The sequence below is a fragment of the Danio rerio genome, chromosome 2 (assembly GCF_052040795.2).
Source record: "Danio rerio strain M-AB ecotype USA chromosome 2, GRCz13ab, whole genome shotgun sequence".
Lineage (NCBI taxonomy): Eukaryota > Metazoa > Chordata > Actinopteri > Cypriniformes > Danionidae > Danio > Danio rerio.
Window position 1 is genome coordinate 57,081,417 of NC_141022.1, and position 25,262 is coordinate 57,106,678.

The 25,262-nt window shown below is 39.7% G+C and overlaps 1 protein-coding gene and 1 long non-coding RNA gene across 5 annotated transcripts in view; one reads left to right on the top strand and one right to left on the bottom strand.

Moving 5' to 3' along the window:
- Positions 1-25,262, bottom strand: part of LOC147846549 (uncharacterized) — a 1,651,758-nt gene that overhangs the window by 532,653 nt on the left and 1,093,843 nt on the right. The window lies entirely within an intron of this gene.
- LOC141378996 (CUGBP Elav-like family member 5) overlaps positions 1-25,262 on the top strand; it is a 232,951-nt gene that overhangs the window by 200,572 nt on the left and 7,117 nt on the right. For all 4 annotated transcript variants that reach the window (XR_015478995.1, XR_015478994.1, XM_087241484.1 and 1 more), the window contains 2 exons: positions 18,512-18,721; positions 22,291-22,383. Coding sequence is in view for 2 of the 4 variants with exons in the window: in XM_087241484.1 (XP_087097610.1) it covers positions 18,512-18,721; positions 22,291-22,383 (303 nt within the window). In the remaining 2 variants the exon portion in view is untranslated. The remainder of the gene's footprint in view (positions 1-18,511; positions 18,722-22,290; positions 22,384-25,262) is intronic.

Consider the following 25,262-nt stretch of genomic DNA (forward strand, 5'->3'; position numbering starts at 1 on the left):
CGCAGACGTTTCTGGAGACCGCGATTTACGTGGCCGGAGGTACGTAAAGGCCGCGTTTGGTTTTTTTCGAGCGAATGCTGCGGGGCGGTGTGGCGCCGCTCCGCCCCTTTTCTTCGAGCTCGCCGGCCGACGGCTCACCTCCGAGTGGAGGGCTTTCCCGACGCAATCAGTTTGTCCGCCTAGCTCACAGCGTTGCGTCGGCGGAGCGGAGGCCCCGGAGGAGGAGGAGGAGCCGGAGCCGGCCGCGGTGGACGACGACCGGGATCGAGTCCGGGGAACAGCGGGTTCCGGAAATCAGGTAAGACGAAAAACGGAATCCGGAAAATAAGGGCGAGAACGCGGCGGGATCCGAAAACGCGGTCGAAATCGAAGACGAGGGCTTTTGTTTTTTTTGGGTTTTTTTCGATCCGGCGGCTTTTCGCGCGAGAACGGCCCCGAGCACACAGCGCTCAGCGGCCTCTCGCGGATCCGCGAAAACAAAAAACCGCTCGAATACGTACCTCCCGGGACATAAATCGCGGTCCACAGAAACGTCCGAGGGGCTACGTTTCCAAAATAAGCCTGGGTTTCATGAGAAGATGGGTAAACTGTGGTCATTAAGGAATAGACATGGTCAGCAACAATACTCAGGTAGTCTGTGGCGTTGGTTCAGTTGGTGCTAATGGGCCCAAAGTGTGCCAAGAAATTATCTCTCCACACCATTACACCACCAGCCTGTACCGTTGATACAAGGCAGGATGGATCCATGCTTTCATGGTGTTGACGTCACATTCTGACCCTACCATCTGAATGCCACAGCAGAAATTGAGACTCATCAGACCAGGCAACGTTTTTCCAATCTTCTATTGTCCAATTTTAGTCAGCCAGTGCAAATTGTAGCCTCAGTATCCTGTTCTTAGGAGTGGCACCCAGTGTGGTCTTCTGCTGCTGTAGCCCATCTGTCTCAAGGTTGGACTCGTTGTGTGTTCAGAGATGCTCTTCTGCAGACTTTGGGTGAAGATTGTCTTGACCATGCCTAAATGCATAGAGTTAATGCCGTGTGATTGGCTAATTAGAAATATGCATTAACGAGCAGTTGGACAGGTGTACCTAATAAAGTGGCCGGTGAGTATATTTTGCTTGTTTTGAAGAAAAACTGACGTAATTTTGGCATATTATTTTTTTAAAACATGTCTTTTTGTTGCTTGTCTAGAAAAAGCTTCTTGATTTAGGATTTTTTTTTATATTTGGATTAGACAAAAGACAACCTTCAAGTAAGAAAGGCATTTTTTTTGCAGTGTAGTGTTATCATCATGATTACGGTATTCCTATGTTTAAGTAAAAAGTATATTAAGTTACAATATTTAAGTCGATTTAAGTCACATACTTTATTATATTTATGTCAGTAATATAATATTCATATAATATTATTGTCTCATTTAATTCTTAAAAAACTTTTAATAATAAATAATATTTATTCATTGATTCTCATTCCACTTGGTCCCTTTATTCATCACGAGTCACCACAGTGGAATGAACCGCCAACTTATCCAGCAAATCTTTTACACAGCGGATGCTCTTCTAGCTGCAACCCATCTCTGGGAAACATCCATACACACTCATTCACACACATAAACTACGGCCAGTTTAGCTTACCCAATTCACCTATAGCGCATGTGTTTGGACTGTGGGGGAAACCGGAGCACCCGGAGGAAACCCACACTAACAAGAGGAGAGCATGCAAACTCCACACAGAAATGCCAACTTGTCCATCTGAGACTCGAACCAGCGACCTTCACGCTGTAAGGCAACAGTGCTAACCACTGAGCCAGCATGTTTCCCCAATATGCAATATATTTATGTCAAAAATATAATAAGTCATAATATTTGAATCAATTTAATTCACATTTCTGTGTGGAGTTTGCATGTTCTCCCCGTGTTGGCGTGGGTTTCCTCTAGGTGCTCCGGTGTCCCCTGCAGTCCAAACACATGTATTATAGGCGAACTGAGTAGACCACATTGTCTGTAGAGTATGAATGTGTGCGAATGAGTGTAAGTGTTTTCTCAATACTGGCTGGAAGGGCATCCACTGCGTAAAACATATGATGGAATAGTTGGCGGTTCATTCCGCTGTGGAGACTGCTGAAATAGAAACTGATCCCAAAGAAAATGAATGAACAGTAAAGCATGTTGACCTTTTCTAGCACATCTAATAAACTAAACATGGCTTACCATTACTGACTTCCAAGCGAGCACACACAATTCAGCTTTGATTTCAGTGTCTTTAATTATGTATACGCGAATCCCCCAAAATACTCATGGATTTTAGGGGGCAGCATTATGATTGGTTTGTTTGAGTCTGCTGTAATTGCACAGCATCTGAAATGCCAGGCCTTTGACTGACAAGCGTAATCCTGTGGCTCTGGAGCCATCAGTGCCCGCAGAACAGACGCTTTCATCTGCAGACCGTGACCTTTAGTCCAGCAGCTGTTCTGGGCTCAGAGTTTTCCTTTCGTTTCCTGATGAAACTAATGATGTGAGCAGCAGGAGGCTGATCTGAGACCAGTGCGCTCTGATGTCTTATGTAAACGAGCTCAGGGTCACTTCCCGCCTGACAGACAGAGCCACTGATCACATTAAACACTGAATTTGAGTCCTATTGCGTTGATTATTAAAACTTTGCTTCTTTATATATTTTATTACAACATTTTTGTGGAATTTACAGTATTACTGCCAATTTTGGTGGCTAGTAATACTGTAAAATTTATAAGTGTGCTGTTAATGAACACTTACAATTGTGCTGTAGTTTTGGAAAATGCAGTATGGATAATGCGAAAAAAAAAAGAAAGTAGTGCTTTCCAAATTTACTTTGACTTGGATTTCATTGCAGACAATACAACAGACATAATTTAATGGGTTCCTCATGGTAGTCATCCAGAAACATGGATTGTCCTACCACTGCTATGCTGATGATACCCAGCTATACCTCTCTTTTCACCCTGATGATCCCTCGGTTCCAGCTCGCATCTCAGCCTGCCTGTCAGATATTTCACACTGGATGAAAGATCATCATCTTCAGCTTAACCTCACGAAAACAGAAATGCTTGAAGTTTCTGCCAACCCGACTCCACATCACAACTTTTCAATCCAGATGGACGGGGCAACCAGTACTGCATTCAGAATGGTGAAAAGCCTTGGAGTAACGATTGATGACCAACTAAACTTCTCTGACCACATTTCTAGAACTGCTCGATTGTGCAGATTCACACTCTATAACATCAGAAAGATCCGACCCTTCAATCTGAACATGCAGCTTAACTCCTTGTTCAAGCTCTTGTTCTTTCCAAACTGGTCTATTGCAACTCTCTACTAGCCGGGCTTCCAGCTAACTCCATCAAACCTCTTCAGCTGCTTCAGAACGCAGCAGCACGAGTGGTCTTTAATGGATCTAAAAGATCACGTCACTCCGCTACTCATCCGTTTGCACTGGCTGCCAGTTGCTGCTCGCATCAAATTTAAAGCTCTGCTGTTTGCTTACAAAGCGATTTCTGGCTGCGCCCCTTCTCATCTGCTCTCACTTCTGCAGATTTATAGGACCTCCAGAAACTTGCGTTCTGTGAATGAACGTCGCCTCGTGGTTCCATCCCAAAGAGGGAAGAAATCACTTTCCCGAATGCTCGCACTCAATCTGCCCAGTTGGTGGAATGAACTCCCTAACTGCATCAGAACGGCAGAGTCACTCGATGTCTTCAAAAAACAACTAAAAACTCAACTATTTAGTCTCCACTTTCCTTACTAATATGCAATTCCCTCTCTGACTCCTCCACTAACTACAAAAAAATATATATATTACTAATGCTTTCCTTCTTAGACTTTACACACCTGAAACTTGCCTATAGCACTTATTCATTGTTGCTCTTATAGTTGTGTAAATTGCTTCCTTGTCCTCATTTGTAAGTCGATTTGGATAAAAGCGTCTGCTAAATGACTAAATGTAAATGTAAATATATATATTTTTTTTTTAAGTAAACATGTAATCCAGTTTTGGTTCTTGCAACATATGTCAAAAAAGTTTGGAGCAGTAAAGCATTTACCTCTTTGTATTGTTGCCATTCCAGTTCACGACACTTAAAAGACATTTAGGGACTGAAGGAACCAAGTGATGAAATGTTTCAGGTGTAACAGGGCTCGAAATTAACTTTTTTACTTGGTAGCACCGGTGCTCCCAACTTCAAATATTTAGGAGCACCAAAAATTTTTTAGGAGCACCAGAAAAAAATTTAGGAGCACCCACCAAAAATGAATGAGCACAGCTGCAAATTGTTTTTTAAGGGATTTATTGTATTTTAAAACAATATTAATAGGACTAACAAAAACCAGAAACAACTATCTAACTAAAGCTGCGAAGACATTGATATTTGTGTGCAATAATTCCAAAATGAATGTCTAATAATTAGGCCATAGAATATTAATGATGATGAAAATGACAATAATCGTAACAATGAATTCCATTTCTCATTATGATACTGCCTTGAATGTGCATGAATGTAGGTTATCTGCTATAAAAAGTCTGTTACTTTATGAAAAATAATTGTATAGTTTGCATCAAACAAAAATGAAGCATTGCAGTAAGAAATATTGATTTTGTACTGCTGTTTTTATATGCATGTCAATTTAATAAATAATATTTCTGATACAAAACAAACAAAAGATTATAATAAATCATTCAATTCAATGATGAAAGCTGTAAAGCAGTCATCAGTAAATAAATAAAAAAATAATATACAACTCAAAAAAGAATAGACAAGAGAAAGTAAGTAAAGTCTCACTTCTATCACTCTTTAAAAGTTTTGGTTTCAGTTTGTGTCAATTTAAAGGTTCAGTCTGAGCTGATCTTCATTTTTCTGTGTTTGTGGAAAGCAGGCGAGTCAGCCGACCCAATTAATAAGTAGGCAGCGCAAGATTATTGCGCTAACCATCGGCGCAAATCCGGTCTTTGTTATGAGCCGCAGTTTCAGTGTAAACTTAGTAAAGGCGAGCTTCTTTGGCGATAATGCAGTATTAGATTTGAGTTTTAGCGGACATTTGCACTGAACACGCAGTGAATGCGACGCATGGAGATTCGGGCACCTTCTCCAAGAAGCGCGTACTCGATTGATCTCAGCTGGCGGATCATTATTCACCACGTGACGTGTCATGATCGCTTTCATCTGCGCCTCAACTTTAGGTGGGGTTTGCAAACCTGTGTGCTTTAAGTTTTTACTCTTCAGCCGTTTGCATTTCCCGTGGTCATAAAAGCTCCTTCCCTGTCATCTGACAGCGGAATACCTTGAGTGAATGACAGCTAATATGAACCAATATAGCGGCAGGGAAGAGCGATTCAGCACGTTTTTAGAAAGAACCAAAACAGGTCGCACTACAACCATTATCTGCAGTCGCACTAATGCTCCCAGATATATTATGAGGTCGCATAGATTAATTTTCGGGCGCATATGCGACCAAAATGGTCGCAATTTCGAGCCCTGTATAATGTTGTCCCATTCTTCCAGCAAACAAGTCTTAAGGTGAGCAACAGTAGGAGCTTCAAAATGAGTCATATATTCTCTATTGGAGACAGGTCGGGACTGCAGGCAGGCCATTCAAGTACCTGTATCCTCTTTCTCCGCAGATAGAACTTTGTAAGGTCACCTTAGAGTTATAATTCTCTATCTGACATTCATTACACACATACTGTTTGCTATATGGAAGGCAAAAACTTTGAAGCTCAATAGATCAAAATCATTCAGAACGCAGATAGAACCTTATAATTCCAAGGTGGCGATGTGTGCAGAAGGTGGTTTTGCATTGCACTGTTGAAATATGCAAGGGGCGTCACTGCCCAGCAAACAGTTTTGTGTTTACTACATGCCTAATAGACATCTAAACGCAGACAGTTTGGCTAAAACAAGGCTAAATTTGGGCTGTCAGTGAAAATCTAAGAATAGCCCAAAACTAGACTAGTCGTCAAACAGACAGATTAGACAGACTTTATATGTGTTGTCATTCATTTCTGTTTATTTGATGACTAGTTTAGTTTTGGCCAATTCTTAGACATCTATTAGATTTTCACAGACAGCCCAAATTTAGCGATGTTTAAGCCAAGCTGTCTGCGTTTAGATGTCTATTAAACATCTTTTAAAAACAAAAAGGGAACGAATAGACAGATTAGACAGCCTTTATATGTGGAGTCATTCATTTCTGTTTATTTGATAGTCTAGTTTTGGCATATTCTTAAACTATATATATATAGGCCGAAAGCCGAGTGCCTTAGTGTCCCCACCAGTGTCGATATACAGGCATATCGCACTGCTGCTCGTGTGATATTGCGTTTATACAACAGTTTGACGGCATAATTGTGTATATAAAAACAAAATCAAACATGGAGAGTCTCAAAAATCCTTTTGTATGAGGAACTACTTTCTTCCGCGTTGGATTCAAATACTAAGCTGACAGTTAAACAGTTGAGCGTGCATCTTTTAAACTTTAGATCTGTAGTGTCTGCTTTTTGCTGGCTGTATGTGGGTGGAGTAATACACGAAGGGTAAAGAGGCTGTACGGGTGCTGATATTACTTAAATATATTACAGCTATCAGCCAATCAGATTCGAGAACCAGACAGAAGTGTTGTATAAATATATATATATATATATATATATATATATATATATATATATATATATATATATATATATATATATATATGTGTGTGTGTGTGTGTTTTATATATATATGTTATACATTTGTTATATATAAATATATATAACTTAGCAGTTTTGTGACCTAATCTAAAGTGAGGACTATTTATGCTTTAAAAATCCCTTATAAATGACATTTAAAGGCTCAGAATTAAATTTACTTTAATCTTTGCAATCTTTTCTAATAAGAAAAACTGTTTTTTCTGAAAACACTAAAACTGTTAAGTTTAAGTTTAAAATATAACATAAAACTGCATAAAACAACAACAATATAATAATTTAACAATATAGTAAGATGCAATGTTTAAACTCTACAGTGATTTTATTTTAGATAAGGTTGCAAAGATTTGAAGTACAGTTTCATTTGTGTATCTTAAATGAATAGGAATGAATATTGTAGTTTATGTCATGTTTCCTGTATAGAATTTAACTGAGCCTTTATTTGTCATTTATAAGGGCTTTATAAAGCATAAATAGTCCTCACTTTACATTAGGTCACAAAACTAGATGAAGTTGAGTTAATAAAACATTTATTAACATGTATAGTAACCCTTAATATATGCCTGAATAATAAGACAAATAAACGTTGATTTCAATAGTTTAATAATCATTTACAAACTCATTCTGAATGATCCTAAAAACCCTCAACTACTCTTAACAACAAATGGTTTGTAAATAATGCGATACTTAATTTAGTAATAAAAAATAAATCATTAGCTAAATTTAGAAATACAATTATTAAGCACATTTTAAATATGTTTGTAAGTCAAGAATACAGCATTTGTAGCTGCGGTTCTAAACTGCTTAATGATGTTTATTAAAGTAGAGTTAAAGCTTGACAGATAATGAATTCACTATTTGCTAATGCTTAATTAATGATTCATAGTTATTATAAAGTGTTACCAATTTACCTTGTTAAAACCAAAGAATTGTCTAAAGTGACATTTAAAAAAAAAAAAAAAAGCTATTTTTTTACCAGCTACAGTTTTTCTAGTTTCCTTTGACCTGGTTAAAGAAACTAGGTTCCTCTTCATTTTCATTATCACTATCCCAGCAGAGCAGAGGACCGGTCTTGCAAATGTGTAAACCCTTTCTCATTGGGTTGACACATTTTCCCCACCATTTTTCCAAACAGTTAACACAGATGTCATTCAAGCAGTCCAAACTCCATTGTTTAAGTTTTGGTAACCAAACAGAATCCATCTATTCCTAACTATTAAAAACTACCAACATCAGTATGAAATCACTGAAGCACCGGTTTGACACTCCTTCACACAAATCTTCAATTAGCCATCATTCTGCAAACCTTATAAAAACGATGGAAGCTCTGTGTTGTTATGTGCCAGCATTGATGGAGGAGGTCAATATGGCTATGTCCTATACTCCCAATAGATTTGACTGTATATTAGTTTACATTGTTTTCTCTAATATTTACAGTATTTTATCACTTTTGTCTGTTTTTTTTATATACAGTATTTCAGTTTTCAGCCACAGTTTGAAAAATGTCATGAATTCAATATATATTCAATCAAAGCACATCTTATTCTTGATCCAATTCTTTGCAAAAAGGCAAATTTGACAGCCCAAATAGAGACAACAAATGCCATTGGCTATAAGCTACAATGGCAAGCAATGGTGGTGCATTTTGAGTTCTGTATTTTGTATTTTGTTGTCCATTGTGTAATGATTAATTGAAAGAGCTCATATACCTGTTTGCAAGTTGTGTTGTTTGAAGGTAAAACTAGCTTTTGTTGCATATGTTAAATGTTTTGACACGATATGTGCCTTTTGCAAGCAAAATGTGTCATTTTGACCATGAGTGCCGCTGTTTAGGCCTGTGTGTTAACTGTTTTGAAAATGTGAAGTTTCAGTTGACAACTGCATCCAAGCAATCGAGAAAAACTGTAATAACCAGCTAATCATTACATTTAAAATGAAACTTCTGAACCTAATCAGAGGAGCCTGATAGAAAATGCTCATTTACAAGAAAAGAGGTCTGATGGATTTGGAGGGTTTTGCATCTGAACTCTTCAACTGCACTGTCAATTAACAATTGTGCTGTAGTTTCACTGTAAGACTTGTAAAACCCCGCAAACGAGTACTTAAAGATCACAAAAGAGAGTGTGTTCTTTTACATTCTGTTTTTGACCTTGTTGACCATGTCAGATACACACACACACACACCACACACACATTTATTTACACAACAGCAGCATCTACTCACCCAGCATCCACCCTGTGTATTGATTTGATTTTTACTCTGACCGCCTACTGACCTTTGAGCTACTGCACTGTGTGTGTGTTACAGATCCTAAAAGAGTATCCATTCACTGCTAGTGTGTGTGTGTGTGTGTGTGTGTGTGTGTGTGTGTGTGTGTGTGTGTGTGTGTGTGTGTGTGTGTGTGTGTGTGTGCGTGTGTGTGTGTGTGTGTGTGTGTGTGTGTGTGTGTGTGATGCAGAGAGTATCTTGGAGCAGACAGTAGTGGACATGGCAGCCTAATTTATCATGTCTCTGTGGGACCGGCGAAGCACAAAGCACTGCAAAAGACACAAAAGCTCTCCTGGGCATGTGCTGTCCCACACACACACAGAGACACAGCACACACTCAAACGCGCATGTACAACTCTCTCTCTCTTACACACACATGGACTTAAACACACACACACACATAAAAGACACACCCACACACAAAAAATACACACAAATGCATAATCCCACACACACAAACACATAAACACAAATATAAACACACATTCAAACATAAACACACACACATATAAAGTCACACACCAACACACACACTAAAACACACATAAACATACACACACACACATGCATGCATAAATAGACACATGCATCTACATGCACATAAACACATTCACACACACACATAAACACACACACTCAAGCATAAACACACCCACACACATAAACACCCACATAACACACACACACACACACACAAACATACACACGCAAAGAACATATACTCAAACAAGCAAACACGCATACCTACACATAAACACACACTCACCCATACACAAACACACACATATACAAACACACACACACACACTTACTCATAAACATGCAAACACACACTTATGCATAAACACACACTCACTCATAAACACACACGAATAAACACACACACATAGACACACACACCTAAGCATAGACACGCACAAACATAAATAAACATTTAATCGTAAACACACGTGATAACATATAAACACACACACACACACACTCACATATACCTACAAATACAAAACCCACACATATACAAACACACACACACACACACACACATACTTACTCATAAACATGCAAACACACACTTACACATAAACACACACACTCATAAACACACATGCATAAACACACACGCAGACAAACACACACACACACACACACACCTAAGTATAGACACACACAAACATAAACACACATTTAAACATAAACACGCACACACATACACACACCATACAAAACGCACACAAAACACACACATATACAAACACACATGCACACTTACTCATAAACATGCAAACACACACGTTCGCATAAACACACACACACACTCACACACCTAAGCATAGACAAACACAAACATAAACACACATTTAAATAAACACACACACACACACATAAACACACACACACCTAAGCACAGACACACACAAACATAAACACACATTTAAACATAAACGCACATAATCACAAATATAAACACACACACAGAATCATACACATAGCGCACACATATACAAACACACACACACATGCACACTTACTCATAAACATGCAAACACACATGCACACTTACTCATAAACATGCAAACACACACACTTACATGCATAAACACGCATAAACACACATAGACACACACACCTAAGCATAGACACACACAAACATAAACACACATTTAAACATAAACACACACACACACACACACACATAGACACACACATATAAAAACAGACACATGCACACTTAATCATAAACATGCAAACACACACTTACGCATAAACACACACACACACATAAACAAACACAGACACACACACACACACACTAGCACAGACACACAAACATAAACACACAAAACATGCACATACTCAAACAAAAACAAGCACACACACACACACACTTAAGCATAAACACATCCACACGCATAAACACACACACACACACACACACTAAAATGAACCCTTAGCACATATAGAGTGCATGAGCGTGGCACCATGATGCTGATTTCTCAGGTTCAGTCGGGGTTAAATGATGAAATCACAGTGAAAACTCATCATCTCTCCTGACTGTTGTGTACAGTGTGTTGTGTAGACGTCTGAAGAGTGTGTGCTGCTCTCTCGCAGGACTGGACACTTTAAAGTCTGTTAGAGAAGAGCATCTAAAGCAAATCAAACACATCATGTTTTTCCTCCGCCGGCCGCTCTTGTGTAACACTCCTGTTCACTGCTGGAAACACAGCTAACACTGGTCCAAAGTAGAGGAGGAGGAGGATGAAGAACTCAGACCTAGGGCCGGATTAATAACACGCTCTCAAGAAGACATTTCAGCCATTTTCATATTATTTTTCCATCTTAACAACAATGTTAAACTATAAAAAGGGTTAATAGTAAGACTACACACTCACCGGCCACTTTATTAGGTACACCTGTCCAACTGCTAGTTAATGCAAATTTCTGATCAGGCATGTAGTTTTAGGCATGTAGACATGATCAAGACGATCTGCTGCATCAAAATGGAGAATAAAGGTGATCCGCTTTGATTCTAGTTTGGTTGCGAAAACCTGGCAACCCTGGATTCAACATCTGGCAACCGCACAAATAAAGGGCCCTATCATACACCCGGCGCAATGTGGTGCAAGGCGCGGCGCAATACTTGTTTGCTAGTTTCAGCTTGGCGCAAGAGTCGTTTTGAGGCGTTGCCCAACACTCTTTAAATAGCAAATGCATTTGTGCTCAGATGTGCGCTCATAGGCGTTCTGGTCTAAAAAGGAAGGCGTTCTGAGGCGGACCGCTGGCGCGTTGCTATTTTGAGAAACTAAAATAGATTTTTCATTAGACCAAAACAAACCCGGTCTAAACTCCGACGCAGAGTTGCGCATCGCTTACGCACTGCTTAATAAGCACAAGAGAGCAATAGGCAAATATATTTACATAAAAAATTTAAATATTAGGGATATATATAGGATATAATAAGAATAGATATAGAATATAAATATAAAGGATTAAAATATTACAAAACATATTATTTTCTAGCCTATATAAATATGAAAAATCACTGCTTTATGCTTCATTCATAACAATTTGCTTTTGTATAATGTTATTATTATTAGCAGTATTATTTATTATATCCATATTTATATTTGTTTTATTAAAACAAGCTTAGATTTGCCCACCTGTCAGGTTTTAGACCATATGGGGCACAGCATGTGTTTTAGGATATAACTCAGGTTTTTGAGCACACTTCATTATTATTGTTCATTTATTCGTTTGCTGGAAATTAGAACTGAATTTAGAAATAGTTTTGAAACGAATATTGCGCTTAACAAAAGCAATTAATTATTTATAGACTAATTGATGTCTGTGCGTAAAGGTTTCCCTATCCAAGAGCGAAAGTGAAAGTAGATCCATTATCTCTCATCCTCACGCAGTAGATGCTCTGTTTAACAGTTTTCTGTTAAAAAAAAATGTTAACTGTTAACTGTTTGCTAGTGAAATGCTCAGTTTTTCCACTTAGACTTACTTTACATTCTGTAAATAGCGAATGCGCTTATGGCGCGACGCAGCTTTCTCTTAAAGGGAATAGGAGATGAGACTCTGATTGGTTTATTCTCAAAACACACCTATAACTCATTAAGAAAATAAACTCAACCCTTTTAGACCATGCGCCATGGCGCAAAGCGAATTTTCCCGTCCTTAAATTAGCAAAAATGCGTTCTGACACGCCCTGAAAGCGTTTGCGCCCTGCGTTTTGCGCTCTGCGCATGGACTGTCAAAATAGAGCCCATAGTGTTCAAACTCTGATCAGCCAGAGAGCAGCTTTCAGGATCTGTAGATGTCTCACCTTAAACAGGTTTCAGCAGGATTCACCTAGAGCTGAGGAGAGGAAAGGGATAAAGGATGAGTGTAAAACGAGAGTAGAGAAGCGTACGTGTGACAGTGAGTCGGAGTGTGTTAATAACACACACACACACACACACTCCGAGAGAGAGCATCACTCTCACATCCAAACACCTGACAGCGTCTGAACTGAATTCACACACTGAGCTAAAGCAGACGCTGAAGGCAAGTGCTGTTCTTGTACACCTCATCACAACTACCTCAACCAGCAGAATCACATCCATATCAGGACCTTCACCCTTAAACACCCTCAAACTAATAACTGTGCTATAAATAAATCGCTTTAGTAACATCAACACAAGTGTGAGTGTGTGTTTTGTGTGTTTGTATATGTGTGTGTTTTGTGTTTATGTATGTGTATATATGTGTGTGTGTCTGTGTGTGTGTGAGAGAGAGTTTGTTTGACTGTGTGTGTGTTCGCGTGTTTGCGTGTGTGCGTGTGTGTGTGTGTGTGTGTGTGTGTGTGTGTGTGTGTGTGTGCGTGTGTGTGTGTGGTCGGTTTATGGATGTGTATGTGTGTGAATTGTTTGTGTTTTTTGTGTGATTGTGTGTTTTGTGTGTGTGGGTGTGTCTTTTTGTGTGTTCGTATTTATATGCATCTGTGTGTGTGTGTGTGTGTAACGGAGGCCAGCTAGTGTGTGCTGTGCAGGTAAACCTCACTCCTCTGACCTCTAAAGCTGCTCTAGCGACAGATGCTAGAGACCATGGTCTTTAGCCTCCTTGGTAGAGCGCCCAACTCCCATGCGGAAGGTTGCCAGTTCGAAACCAGCTCGGAGCGGGTTGGGTGGCGTAGAGCCGGCAGGGTTACATGTGTATTGTATATGTTTGTATTTGTGTGTGTTTATACATGTTTGTGTTTATGTGTGTGTTTTTTGTGTGTGTTGGTGTGTCTTTATGTGTTTACATGTTTATGTGCATGTGTGTGTTTATGCATCTTTGAATGTGTGTTTATGAGCGTGTGTTTTTGTGTTTATGTGTGTGTGTGTGTGTGTGTTTGTGCGTGTGTGTGTGGTCGGTTTATGCATCTGTGTGTGTATTGTATATGTTTGTATTTGTGTGTGTTTATACATGCTTGTGTTTATGTGTGTGTTTTTTGTGTGTGTGTTTTGTGTGTGTTGGTGTGTCTTTATGTGTGTACATGTTTATGTGCATGTGTGTGTTTATGCATCTTTGTATGTGTGTTTATGAGCGTGTGTTTTTGTGTTTATGCGTGTGTGTGTCTGTGTGTGTGTGTTTGTGTGTGTGCGTGTGTGGTTGGTTTATGCATGTGTGTGTGTATTGTATATGTTTGTATTTGTGTGTGTTTATACATGTTTGTGTTTATGTGTGTGTGTTTTGTGTGTGTGTTGGTGTGTCTTTATGTGTGTCAAAGCTTAGGTGTGTGTGTTTATGTGTATGTGTTTATGCATAAGTGTTTGTGTGTGTTTATGTGTGTGAGTATTTATGTGTGGGTCTGTGTGTGTGTTTGTGTTTTTTGTGTGTGTTTGTGGGTTTATCCATGTGTGCGTGTGTATTGTGTGTGTTTTTTGTGTGTTTGTGTGTGTCTATGTGTGTTCGTATTTATATGCATGTGTGCGTGTGTGTGTGCGCATGTGTGCGTGCGCGCGTGTGTGTGTGGTCAGTTTATACATGTGTGAGTGTATTGTATGTGTTTGTATTTGTGTGTGTTTATACATGTTTGTGTTTATGTGTGTTTTTTGTGTGTGTGTTTTGTGTGTGTTGGTGTGTCTTAGTGTGTGTTAACGCTTAGGTGTATGTGGTTGTGTATTTGTTTATGCATAAGTGTGTGTGTCTTTATGCTTGTGAGTGTGTGTGTGTGTGCGTGCTTTCTTGTGTGTGTGTGGTCGTGTTTATGTGTAAGTGTGTGTGTTTATGTGTGTGAGTATTTATGCGTAGGTCTGTGTGTGTGTTTTGTTTGTGTGTGTGTTTTAAGTGTTTGTGTTTGTGTGTGTGTGTGTGTGTGTGTGTGTGTGTGTGTGTGTCTGTGTGTGTGTGTGTGTGTGTGTGTGTGTGTGTATGTATTTGCACCTCTTTAAGCCTGGCGGAGTGTGTTTTTCTGAGCACCTGCTCTTCTGCGCTCTGATTGACAGTGAAGTTGAAGCGTGTTGATCTGTCCAACATTAGAAACCGCCTGCAGACGTGTGTGTATAATCAGCTTCTGCATCATACATCTGCGGTCCTGTGCTGCTCTCACAAACACACACACAAACATTTATCAGGCTTCATGTGGTTGTGTTGAGATCTGACACTTACCTGAAAGAATTGTATGCGCATTTTCTGCAGGACTGGAGTTGTTGGGATTTTGAGTTTTTGTAAGGCTTCATTAATTAATTCATTAATTTTACTTTGACTTAGTCCCTATATTCATCAGGGTGATCACGATGGAATGAACCGCCAACTCATTCATTCATTCATTTTCTGTTTTGGCTTAGTCCCTTTATTAATCCAGGGTCACAACAGCGGAATGAACCGCCAACTATTCCAGAATATGTTTTACACAGTGGGTGCCCTTCCAGCTGCAACCCGATACTGGGAAACACCCATGCACACTCATTCACACACATACACTACAGCCAATAATAATAATTATATATGATAATCTAATAATAATAATAATAATAATTACACAATAATTATAATTATAATAATTATGAAAATAATACTAATTATTATTATTATTATTATTATTATTATTATTATTATCATTATCATTATCATCACCATTATTATGATTATTATTTAATATTTTTTGTGAAAATCATTAATAATAAATTATATATTGATATAATAATATAAAGTTGAATTTTTTGCATCAATTTTCTAGACTTGTCTCACTATTATATTATTCATATGCCTGTTGCAAACAGTAACAACTTTGCAGAAACTTTTTTAATTTTATTTTAAAAATAGGATTATTATAATTACCTACACCTAAAATGGTAAAGCAAAACAAAACGTATTTGAAATAATTGCTGACTGTAAATAAAACATAGAAACATTAGAATTCATTGTTTTCCAGCTGGTTGTCAAGAAAATAAACAACAAAAAAACACAAACCCGATTACTAAAACTTAAACATTAACATGAACATTTTTATTATGTTTGTATTTTAATATATATATATATATATATATATATATATATATATATATATATATATATATATATATATATATATATATATATATATATATATATATATATATATATATATATATATATATATATATATATATATTATTATTATTATATGGTAATATGTATGGAAATATATATGATTATTACCAAAAACAGCAATTGCTACTCAATAAAATACTGCTAGAATAACAAAACAGCATAATTTTGACAATATTTTCATATTTTAAAGTGCAATTTAAAGGCCTAACGAAGTTAATTGTTAAAAGGAGTTTGGGTACAATGTTCAAATGCAGATTATCTACCACTTTGTCAGACAGGCAGTGGTGTAAGCAGGAGCAAAGAGTAGCATGAGGGTAATCCAAAAGGGTAGTCGAGGTCACATGCAAAAGAGGTCAATATAGGCAGTCTTTATGAGCTACAGCTGTGTGCAAGTAATCAGGGGTGATACAGATTTGGTATGTGTGTGAGGTGCCTGATGAGAAATGTTGTGCAGTTCAATGGCAGACTTGTAGTTTGGGTGATAGTGAGTGTTTTCCAGTGATCTGCAGGAGATAGAACTATTGCAAATACAGATTATTTACAACGTTGTCAGACGTTCAAAACAGGAGCAGACGTAAGCATGAGGGTAATCCAAAAGCGTAGGTCGAGGTCACAAGCAAAGAGGTCCATACTAGTGCCAAAACAACATCAACACAGAACAAAACAAGAGTCAGGAAACAAGGCAAGGCTAGACTAGAGTACGCTTTGTAACTTTACAGGCAAACAAGACTCAGCAATATATTTGTGAATGTGAGATAGTCCAACTAATCAATCTTCATGAGCTACAGCCAGGTGCAAGTAATCAGGGGTGATCCAAAACTGGCATGTGTGTGAGGTGACTGATGGGAAATGTTGTGCAGTTCAATGGCAGACTTGTAGTTTGGGTGATAGTGAGTGTTTTCCAGTGATCTGCAAGAGATAGAACTATTGCAAATACAGATTATTTACAACGTTGTCAGACGTTCAAAACAGGAGCAGACGTAAGCATGAGGGTAATCCAAAAGCGTAGGTCGAGGTCACAAGCAAAGAGGTCCATACTAGTGCCAAAACAACATCAACACAGAACAAAACAAGAGTCAGGAAACACGGCAAGGCTAGACTAGAGTACGCTTTGTAACTTTACAGGCAAACAAGACTCAGCAATATATTTGTGAATGTGAGATAGTCCAACTAATCAATCTTCATGAGCTACAGCCAGGTGCAAGTAATCAGGGGTGATCCAAAACTGGCATGTGTGTGTGGTGACTGATGGGAAATGTAGTGCAGTTCAATGGCTGAAATGTAGGTCAGGTGATAGTGAGTGTTTTCCAGTGATTTGCAAGAGCTAGAACTATTGCAAATGCAGATTATTTACAACTTTGTCAGATGGTCAAAACAAGAGCAAACGGTAGCATGAGGGTAATCCAAAAGCGTAGGTCGAGGTCACAAGCAAAAAGGTCAGTACTGGTGGCAAAACAACATCAACACAGAACAAAATAAGAGTCAGGAAACACGGCAAGGCTAGACTAGGGTACATTTTGTAACTTTACAGGCAAACAAGACTCAGCAATATATGTGTGAATGTGAGATAGTCCAACTAATCAATCTTCAAGAGATACAGCCGTGTGCAAGTAATCAGGGGTGATCCTGAACTGGTATGTGTTTGAGGTGCCTGACAGGAGATGTTGTGCAGTTCAGTGGTAGAATTGCAGTTCTGGTGAAAGTGAGTGTTTTCCAGTGATCTGCAAGAGCAAGAACTATTGCAAATGCAAATTATTTACAACTTTTTCAAATGGTCAAAACAGGAGCAAAAGTTAGCATCAGGGGAATCCAAAAGCGTAGGTCGAGGTCACTGGCAATAAGGTCAATACAGGTGGCAAAACAACATCAACAAAGGACAAAACAAGGGTCAGAAAACACAGCAAGGCTAGACTAGGGTACACTTTGTAATGTTACAGACCAACAAGACTCAGCAATATGTGTGAGAATGTGAGGTAATGGAACTAATCAGTCTTCAAGAGCTGCAGCCATGTGCAAGTAATCAAGGGTGAACCAGAACTGGTGTGTATGTTAGGTGCCTGATGTGAAATGTAGTGCAGTTCAGTGGTAAAACTGTAGTTCGGGTGATAGTGAGTGTTTTCCGGTTATTTGCAAGAGATAGGACTATTGCAAATGCAGATTATTTACAACTTAGTCAGTCTGTCATAACAGGAGCAAACGGTAGCATGAGGATAATCCAAAACCATAGGTCACAGGCAATAAGGTCAATACAGGCGACAAAACAACATCAACACTGCAAGGCTAGACTAGGGTACGCTTTGTAATGTTACAGACATTCTTTCAGACTTTCTTCAGAAAAAAAATAAAAATTTAGGAAAAACTGAAAAAATGTCTGCTCTGTTAAACATCATTTGGAAAAATATTTGAATTACAGACGTAATAATAAAAAGGTTTGAAAAGTTTGAAGAGTTTCTTTATTTTATCGTCCGCAGGTTTGAGCTCTCCTCCGGCTAATCTGGCTTCCTCCGCCGTGCCGAGCATCGTGACCCCAATAGTGAACGGATTCAGCGGGATCCCGCACCAACCCAATGGTCATCCGGTGGAGGCGGTTTACACCAATGGGTTGCCGCCGTACTCGACCCAGAGCCCAACCGCAGCCGACACGCTCCAGCAAGCATTCACTGGCGTCCAGCAATACACAGGTGCTTGTTTCTCAAAGATGCTCTTCTCGAAAACTTTGTGTAGTGTTTAAACTGACTATCCTTTCATTATGTTGGTGGCTGTTTTGGGGCCATTGACTTCTATTATAATCACATGTTTTGATTGCAAAGCCACGACACCAAATAATCATGCATTCTTGATTGTTGCTGGTTTTCCCTGTTGGGAAAAGGTAAAAGTCTTAATTTAGTTTTTATTGGGCCACAACTTTCTTTGTGTTTCAGCAAATGGAATGATTTTAGGTGACAAATCTTACTTTGACATAACTTAACTCAACTATACAATCTGGGCAAAACTTTACATATATTTTGGGAAAATGCTGTAAAAATTTTCAGAAACTCAGCAATACTGTCAGGGTTGGGTGTTGGGAAGGATGTAGCGAGGACCCAAATGCGTAGAACAAAAAATTTTAATATTTAAAAAAAACAAAAAGCGACAACCCTGTGGGTGGAAAATATAGCAACAAAACAAAACTAACTCGACTTGACTTGACTCGGCTTGGCTTGACTTGACGGACAGAAGAACAACGATGATGGACCAGCACCAGACAAAGCACACTAGGAGAACAAATAAGAACAGCAAACCAATAAACTGACAAGAGGGCAGGTGAACATAACGATAAATAATGAGATAACAAGGTGGGTGCGACAAGACAATAGACGGGAGAGCACATAGTACAAAGTCACAACACAAGCCATGTGCTCAGGACTAGAGTACGCAGCCAATGAGAGCACTCATTAACTGCACGTTTACATAAAACTCAACACTAAAGCATGCGGCGCATGTAAACCTGAACCACGTGCTCAACACAACACAAACAGGACGCAAGACACAAGCTCAGGATAAAAAAAACCCTTACTGTGCACTTGCTGTGCACTCACATGCGGCATGCATGTTTTCGATCCAAGTGCCAACCGACGGAAGCGCTAAGAACGAGAACACCATGCCAGGAACAAAACAACAAACACACCAGGACGAAATTTTAAACTGTGTAATTGGCAACTTTCACTGATTGCATCTAGAAATGGGCTGACTTGGTCCTTGGTACCTCCAGTACTTAAAGGGTCACGAAACACCAAAACACATTTTTTGAGCTGTTGACAGTCGTATATGTGTCCCACACTGCTAAAAACACTATTAGGACACCTATATTTCACTAAAAAGTGTAAATTGGTTGTTTTTGCGTTATTTCAAGCAAATTCGTACTTCCGGTTTGAAACGGATTTTTGAAGCTGCGTCACGGTCATGACATAATAGCGTTGTATTCCAGCGTGCAGACTGGACGTCTGTGCCAGAGCGTGTCTTATTACGTCTTACAGTGTGATGCATTAATGCATGAGTAAGGCTTGGTTCAAACCAATCAGCGCGCTCTATTGTGCAACTTCATTAATATTCATTACTGTCACAGTGTTTAGACGACAGAGACGCCACGTTGTGTTGGCAAAACAAGCGTGAAGTGTTGCTTTTATAGTTTGCTGCAGTGAAGTTTTGTTTTCATTTTCTCTCTGTGAGAGCGCAGCTGGAGTCACGTGTGGATTAACAGTGTACGCGACGCTCGACAACAATAACTTACGTGTCTAAGGAGGATTATTGTTTACCTGAGAGCTGTTCTCATCTGCAAACGCTGAGATCCGGATTCGCTTGTAGTCTTCTCTTAATAAAGACGCGGCTCTAGTTGCTGGTGATTGTCCTGTCTCTACAGATTTGGTAAGTGAGCGACCAGCGCTCTTTGTTTATTTAGTTTGTTCGTATCGAACTAAGTTAACTATTGCACCGAGTGTAAACATGTTAGCACCACAACCAAACTTTAACCTCGTGTAGGATTTTCGCCGCATTTAGTGACCGGAATAACACACGCGGCTTTCTGACACTACCTGCCGTGTGCATCTAAGTTTCCGGGAAATGCGGAAGGTTCATTCGCCGTGCGGTTTCAAACATTGCATGAAAAATACACGCTTAGAGCAGTTCCTCGAATCAAATATCTCGTTTTTCGCGAGGGACATGAATGAATTTCCTGAATGAAAGAGCCAAACTGCAGTTTAAGTCCACCATTTAATAATTTGGCAAATAATTCGACTACAGATTTCCATGTTTACACTATCACTTTCTCACGTGTTTGTGTGTGTGTGTTTGTTTTGACTCTGAAACTCGTGCGTGCCCAAATAGACACTCCCACACCATCCCACTTTAGTTCCTCCGACACTCCCCCTAAACACAGCTGGACACGCCCACTTTTCTGACTTTTTCCAAAGTAGATGTGTGAAAACACCCTGCTGAAATGAGGGGGTTTCATGGCCCTTTAAGAAAACCTGATACTGTATTTATTTAACTTTTTTAGTATTGAGTGTGCAACAAAGCACCCAACACCAGTTACAAACATTCATTCATTTAATTTACCTCAGCTTAGTCCCTTTATTCATCAGAGGTCGCCACAGTGGAATGAACCGCCAGCATATTTTTTACTCAGTGGATGCCCTTCCAGCTGCAACCCAGTACTGGGAAACATCCATACACCCTCATTTACACACTACGGCGACTTTAGTTGATTCAATTCACCTACAGTGCATGTGTTTGGACCAGGGCCGTGCACAGGGGGGTGGCCCGGTGGCTAGAGCCACTGCCCCTCTGCCTTGACCGACCCCCACCCTTCTCGCAACCCCACCACCCCCGCCCTTCACTTTGCGATCCAACACACACACCCCTCACCCCCCAACCTACGCCCCACCCCTCCCTCCCCCCGCACTTCACTTTGCGATTGCGCATACCACCACCCCCCCTGCCGGCGTTCACTTCACATCATCCCACCACACCCCCACCCTCTCTTTAATTTTAGATTGCGTTGAGCACCTGCCCCTGTAAGGGTCTGTGCACGGGCCTGGTTTGGACTGGTTTGTACATGCAAACTCCATACAGAAACGCCAGCTGACCCAGCCGGGACTTGAACCAGCAACCTTCTTGCTGTGAGGTGACAGGGCTAACCACTGAGCCACCATGTCATCCAGTTACAAACAAATGAACCAAAAAGAATCAAACTACAAATGTAAACACACACACACACACACAAACGCTAAAATCTTGGTGTTCAGGAGAAATCATGTAAGCATCTCTCTAAACCCGAGCTCAGTTTGAGACGTTTGTTCAAAAAACATTTGCTCTCCATGTAATCTCATTCCATCTCATTCGGCAGAAATGATCCGATGTTTAAAAAAAATCTAATTTGAGACGTTTCATCCACTGCGGTTGATATTTTTTTCCCCCTCAGATGTCACTTTGACAGAAAAATAACTTTCCTGGCGGAGTGTTATTGCTAGTAGGTGACTTTGCTGTGATTGAAACCTCAGGTTGTATTTGAATTTTCTGGATATTACAGCTATCATACGGACGCCTGGAGATCTGCCGCTTTGAATCAGTTTGATATATGATGAACGTGCCTTCAGAATTCATTGCACTGTGATCCTGTCATATTTCATTAGCATATAAAGGTCAGCCTTCGTCTTGTCCTTATTCTTGCCTCATCTGTCCCTCTTTCTCTTCCTCCTGTATGCTTGCGCAGCCATATATCCTGCCACAACACTGACCCCTATAGGCCAGACACTGCCACAGCCTGCGCAGATCATCCAGCAGCAACAGCAGCAGCAGAGAGAAGGTAAAATGCCTCCCTGTAGTAGCTCTCTCCGAATGAAATTCACTTCATGCTGTATATATTCCTGTCTAGGAGTATCAAAGAGTAACTCTTTTTCCTGTGTTGCAACTGAGTTCCGTTTTAGAATCCTCACTTTTGATTACATCACTTTTAGAATGTGATTTTTTGAGGTATTCAGTTTACTATGTGTTTGAGTAAACTACAACTACCTGACAAAAGTCTTGTCGCCTATCCAGGTTTCAGGAAATACAAATAATAACTTGATTTCTAGTTGATCATTTGGTATCAGAAGTGGCTTATATGAAAGGTAAAGGCCTCTAGATTACGCTTATTTTACCAAAATAAAATGTGATCATGCCTTAATTTTTAAAAAATTAATGAGGACAGTAAGGTCTGACTTTGTTTAGACAAAAGTCTTGTCACTGAACAGAAATAATGTCCAGTATCGAATATAAAGTCTTGCTGCAGTGGAAACAGAATGAATATTGTGTCTGACTCCATCATGAGCCTATCAAACCTCAAAATATGTCACTGCCCATTCGTAAAATATACACATTTGGCATAATTTGCATGATACATTTCTTCATTTAAAATAATTTTATATTCGGATTATCCTAAAAAATCTGCCATCCTTAAGGTTTACAGCCCAGCAGGCATGGTGTCATGTGACTGCCCTGTGCCATCTAGTGTAAATGCCAAAATGATTTACAAACTCGGGCTGAAGTAAACTCCAAACTTCTGAAATTAAGTTCAATTAAAAGAGTTAATAAAAATAATTAATTTGGCTGTTTCTCAATTCCAAGAACGCAGAGAATGGACTTGCGCTCTTATGGAGATCGGTCTTGCCAGGTGTCCTCGGAAGAACGAACTCAGGAGACCGCGAGGGCAGAGAACACGTCCTTTGAGAAATGAGATGCTGCGTTCTTCCTGATGGTCACATGACCTTCACGCGTTTTAAATGGAAATTATTTAAACATTACAGCACTCATACAACGATTTATTGTTTTTCCCCTCTTCAAAATATATACTGTGCATAAAAGCATTATAAATATACCCTGCACAATATAAATAAAACACATTTTAATACGAATTTCAGCAAACAAACACCCTTAATGTGTTAATACCTTTATTAAGATGTTAATGTTTACTTTCACCATTTTATTTAGGGAAACTCCTGAGGTAAATAAGTGATATCTCTGAACTTTAATAATAAATCTAAATAAAATGCTGCACTTTCCACCTCCAGTCGCAATGACTTCTGGGACTTCCAGAGCGAGTTCGGTGCTCAAGTCTGCATCGGTGCGTCCTCGATATCAAGATCACATCCGGGAGGTTTCACGCGTCCTCCGTACTTGCGGTCTTGAGTATTGGAACTGAACTTAGGCAGCTGATGATGACGTTGCACGAGAACACGAGTACGCAAGACCGCTGAAGAACGCATATTGAGAAACAGCCTTTGTAAATCGACTGACACTCTTCTGTAGATCACATATGATTTTGCTGTTATTATTTAAAAACAATCCTAAACGGTTCTGCTGATCTGTTACCGTGGAAACTAAAACAGCCTGTAGAGCTCCTGCACCTCACAAAATGTGTTTGCTCTATTTCATCATCCTCGCACAGTGTGTTTATCAATGATCAAATATCAATTTTATATCATAACAAATATCATTTTCCCAGAGATGGGTTGCGGCTGGAAGGGCATCCGCTGCGTAAAAAATTGCTGGATAAGCTGGCGGTTCATTCCGCTGTGGCGACCCCGGATTAATAAAGGGACTAAGCCGACAAGAAAATGAATGAATGAATGAACAAATATCATGTAAATCTAATTTTTGCGGGAGGCGCCGTGGGTAGCACGTTCACCTCACAGCAAGAAGATCGCTGGTTCGAGCCTTGGCTGGGTCAGTTGTCATTTCTGTGTGGCGTTTGCATGTTCTCCCTGTGTTCGCGTGCCGTGTGGGTTTCCTCCGGGTGCTCTGGTTAGGCCCACAGTCCAAAGAGATGTTGTATAGGTGAATTGGGTAAGCTAGAATTGACTGTAGTGTATGAGTGTGTGTGTGTGAATGAGTGTGTGTGGATGTTTCCCAGTGATGGGTTGTGCCTGGAAAGGCATCCGCTGCGTAACACAAATGCTGGAATAGTTGGTGGTTCATTCCGCTGTAGCGACCCCAGATTAATAAAGGGACTAAGCTGAAAAGAAAATGAATGAATGAATATAATTAACGCAATATGTCAAACCTTTAACCGGCGGAGTAAAAGATTAAAGCCGTTACAAGTAATTAAATGTAACCCAATTTCGTGGAAACCTGAAGCAGACTTGGCAATCCTGTATTAATTGCAAAATACACACTCATTGTCGGTGGCTCAGTGGTTAGCACTGTCGCCTCACAGCAAGAAGGTCGCTGGTTCGAGTCCCGGCTGGATCAGTTGGTGTTTCTGTGTGGAGTTTGCATGTTCTCCCCATTTGGTGTGGATTTCCTCCGGGGGCTCCGGTTTCCCCCACAGTCCAAACACATGCGCTATAGGGGAATTGGATAAACTAAATTAGCCGTAGTGTGAATGAGTGTGTATGGATGTTTTCCAGTACTGGGTTGCAGCTGGAAGGGCATCCACTTTGTAAAACATATGCTGGATAAGTTGGTGGTTCATTGTGCTGTGGTGACCCTTGATGAATTAAGATAATAAGCCGAAGGAAAACAAATGAACAAATAAAACAATGTTAAAGAAATAAACAGTTTTTCAAGAGTTCACACTTAGATATTGTTTGACAACTGTTAGCAGGTTTGGCATGCTGTCCCGGGAGAGAACCATGAGCTCGGAGATAGTTGAGCCCAGGGCTCCCGCCAGGTCCATAGAGTATGTGAGGGGTGTTCGAGATCAGG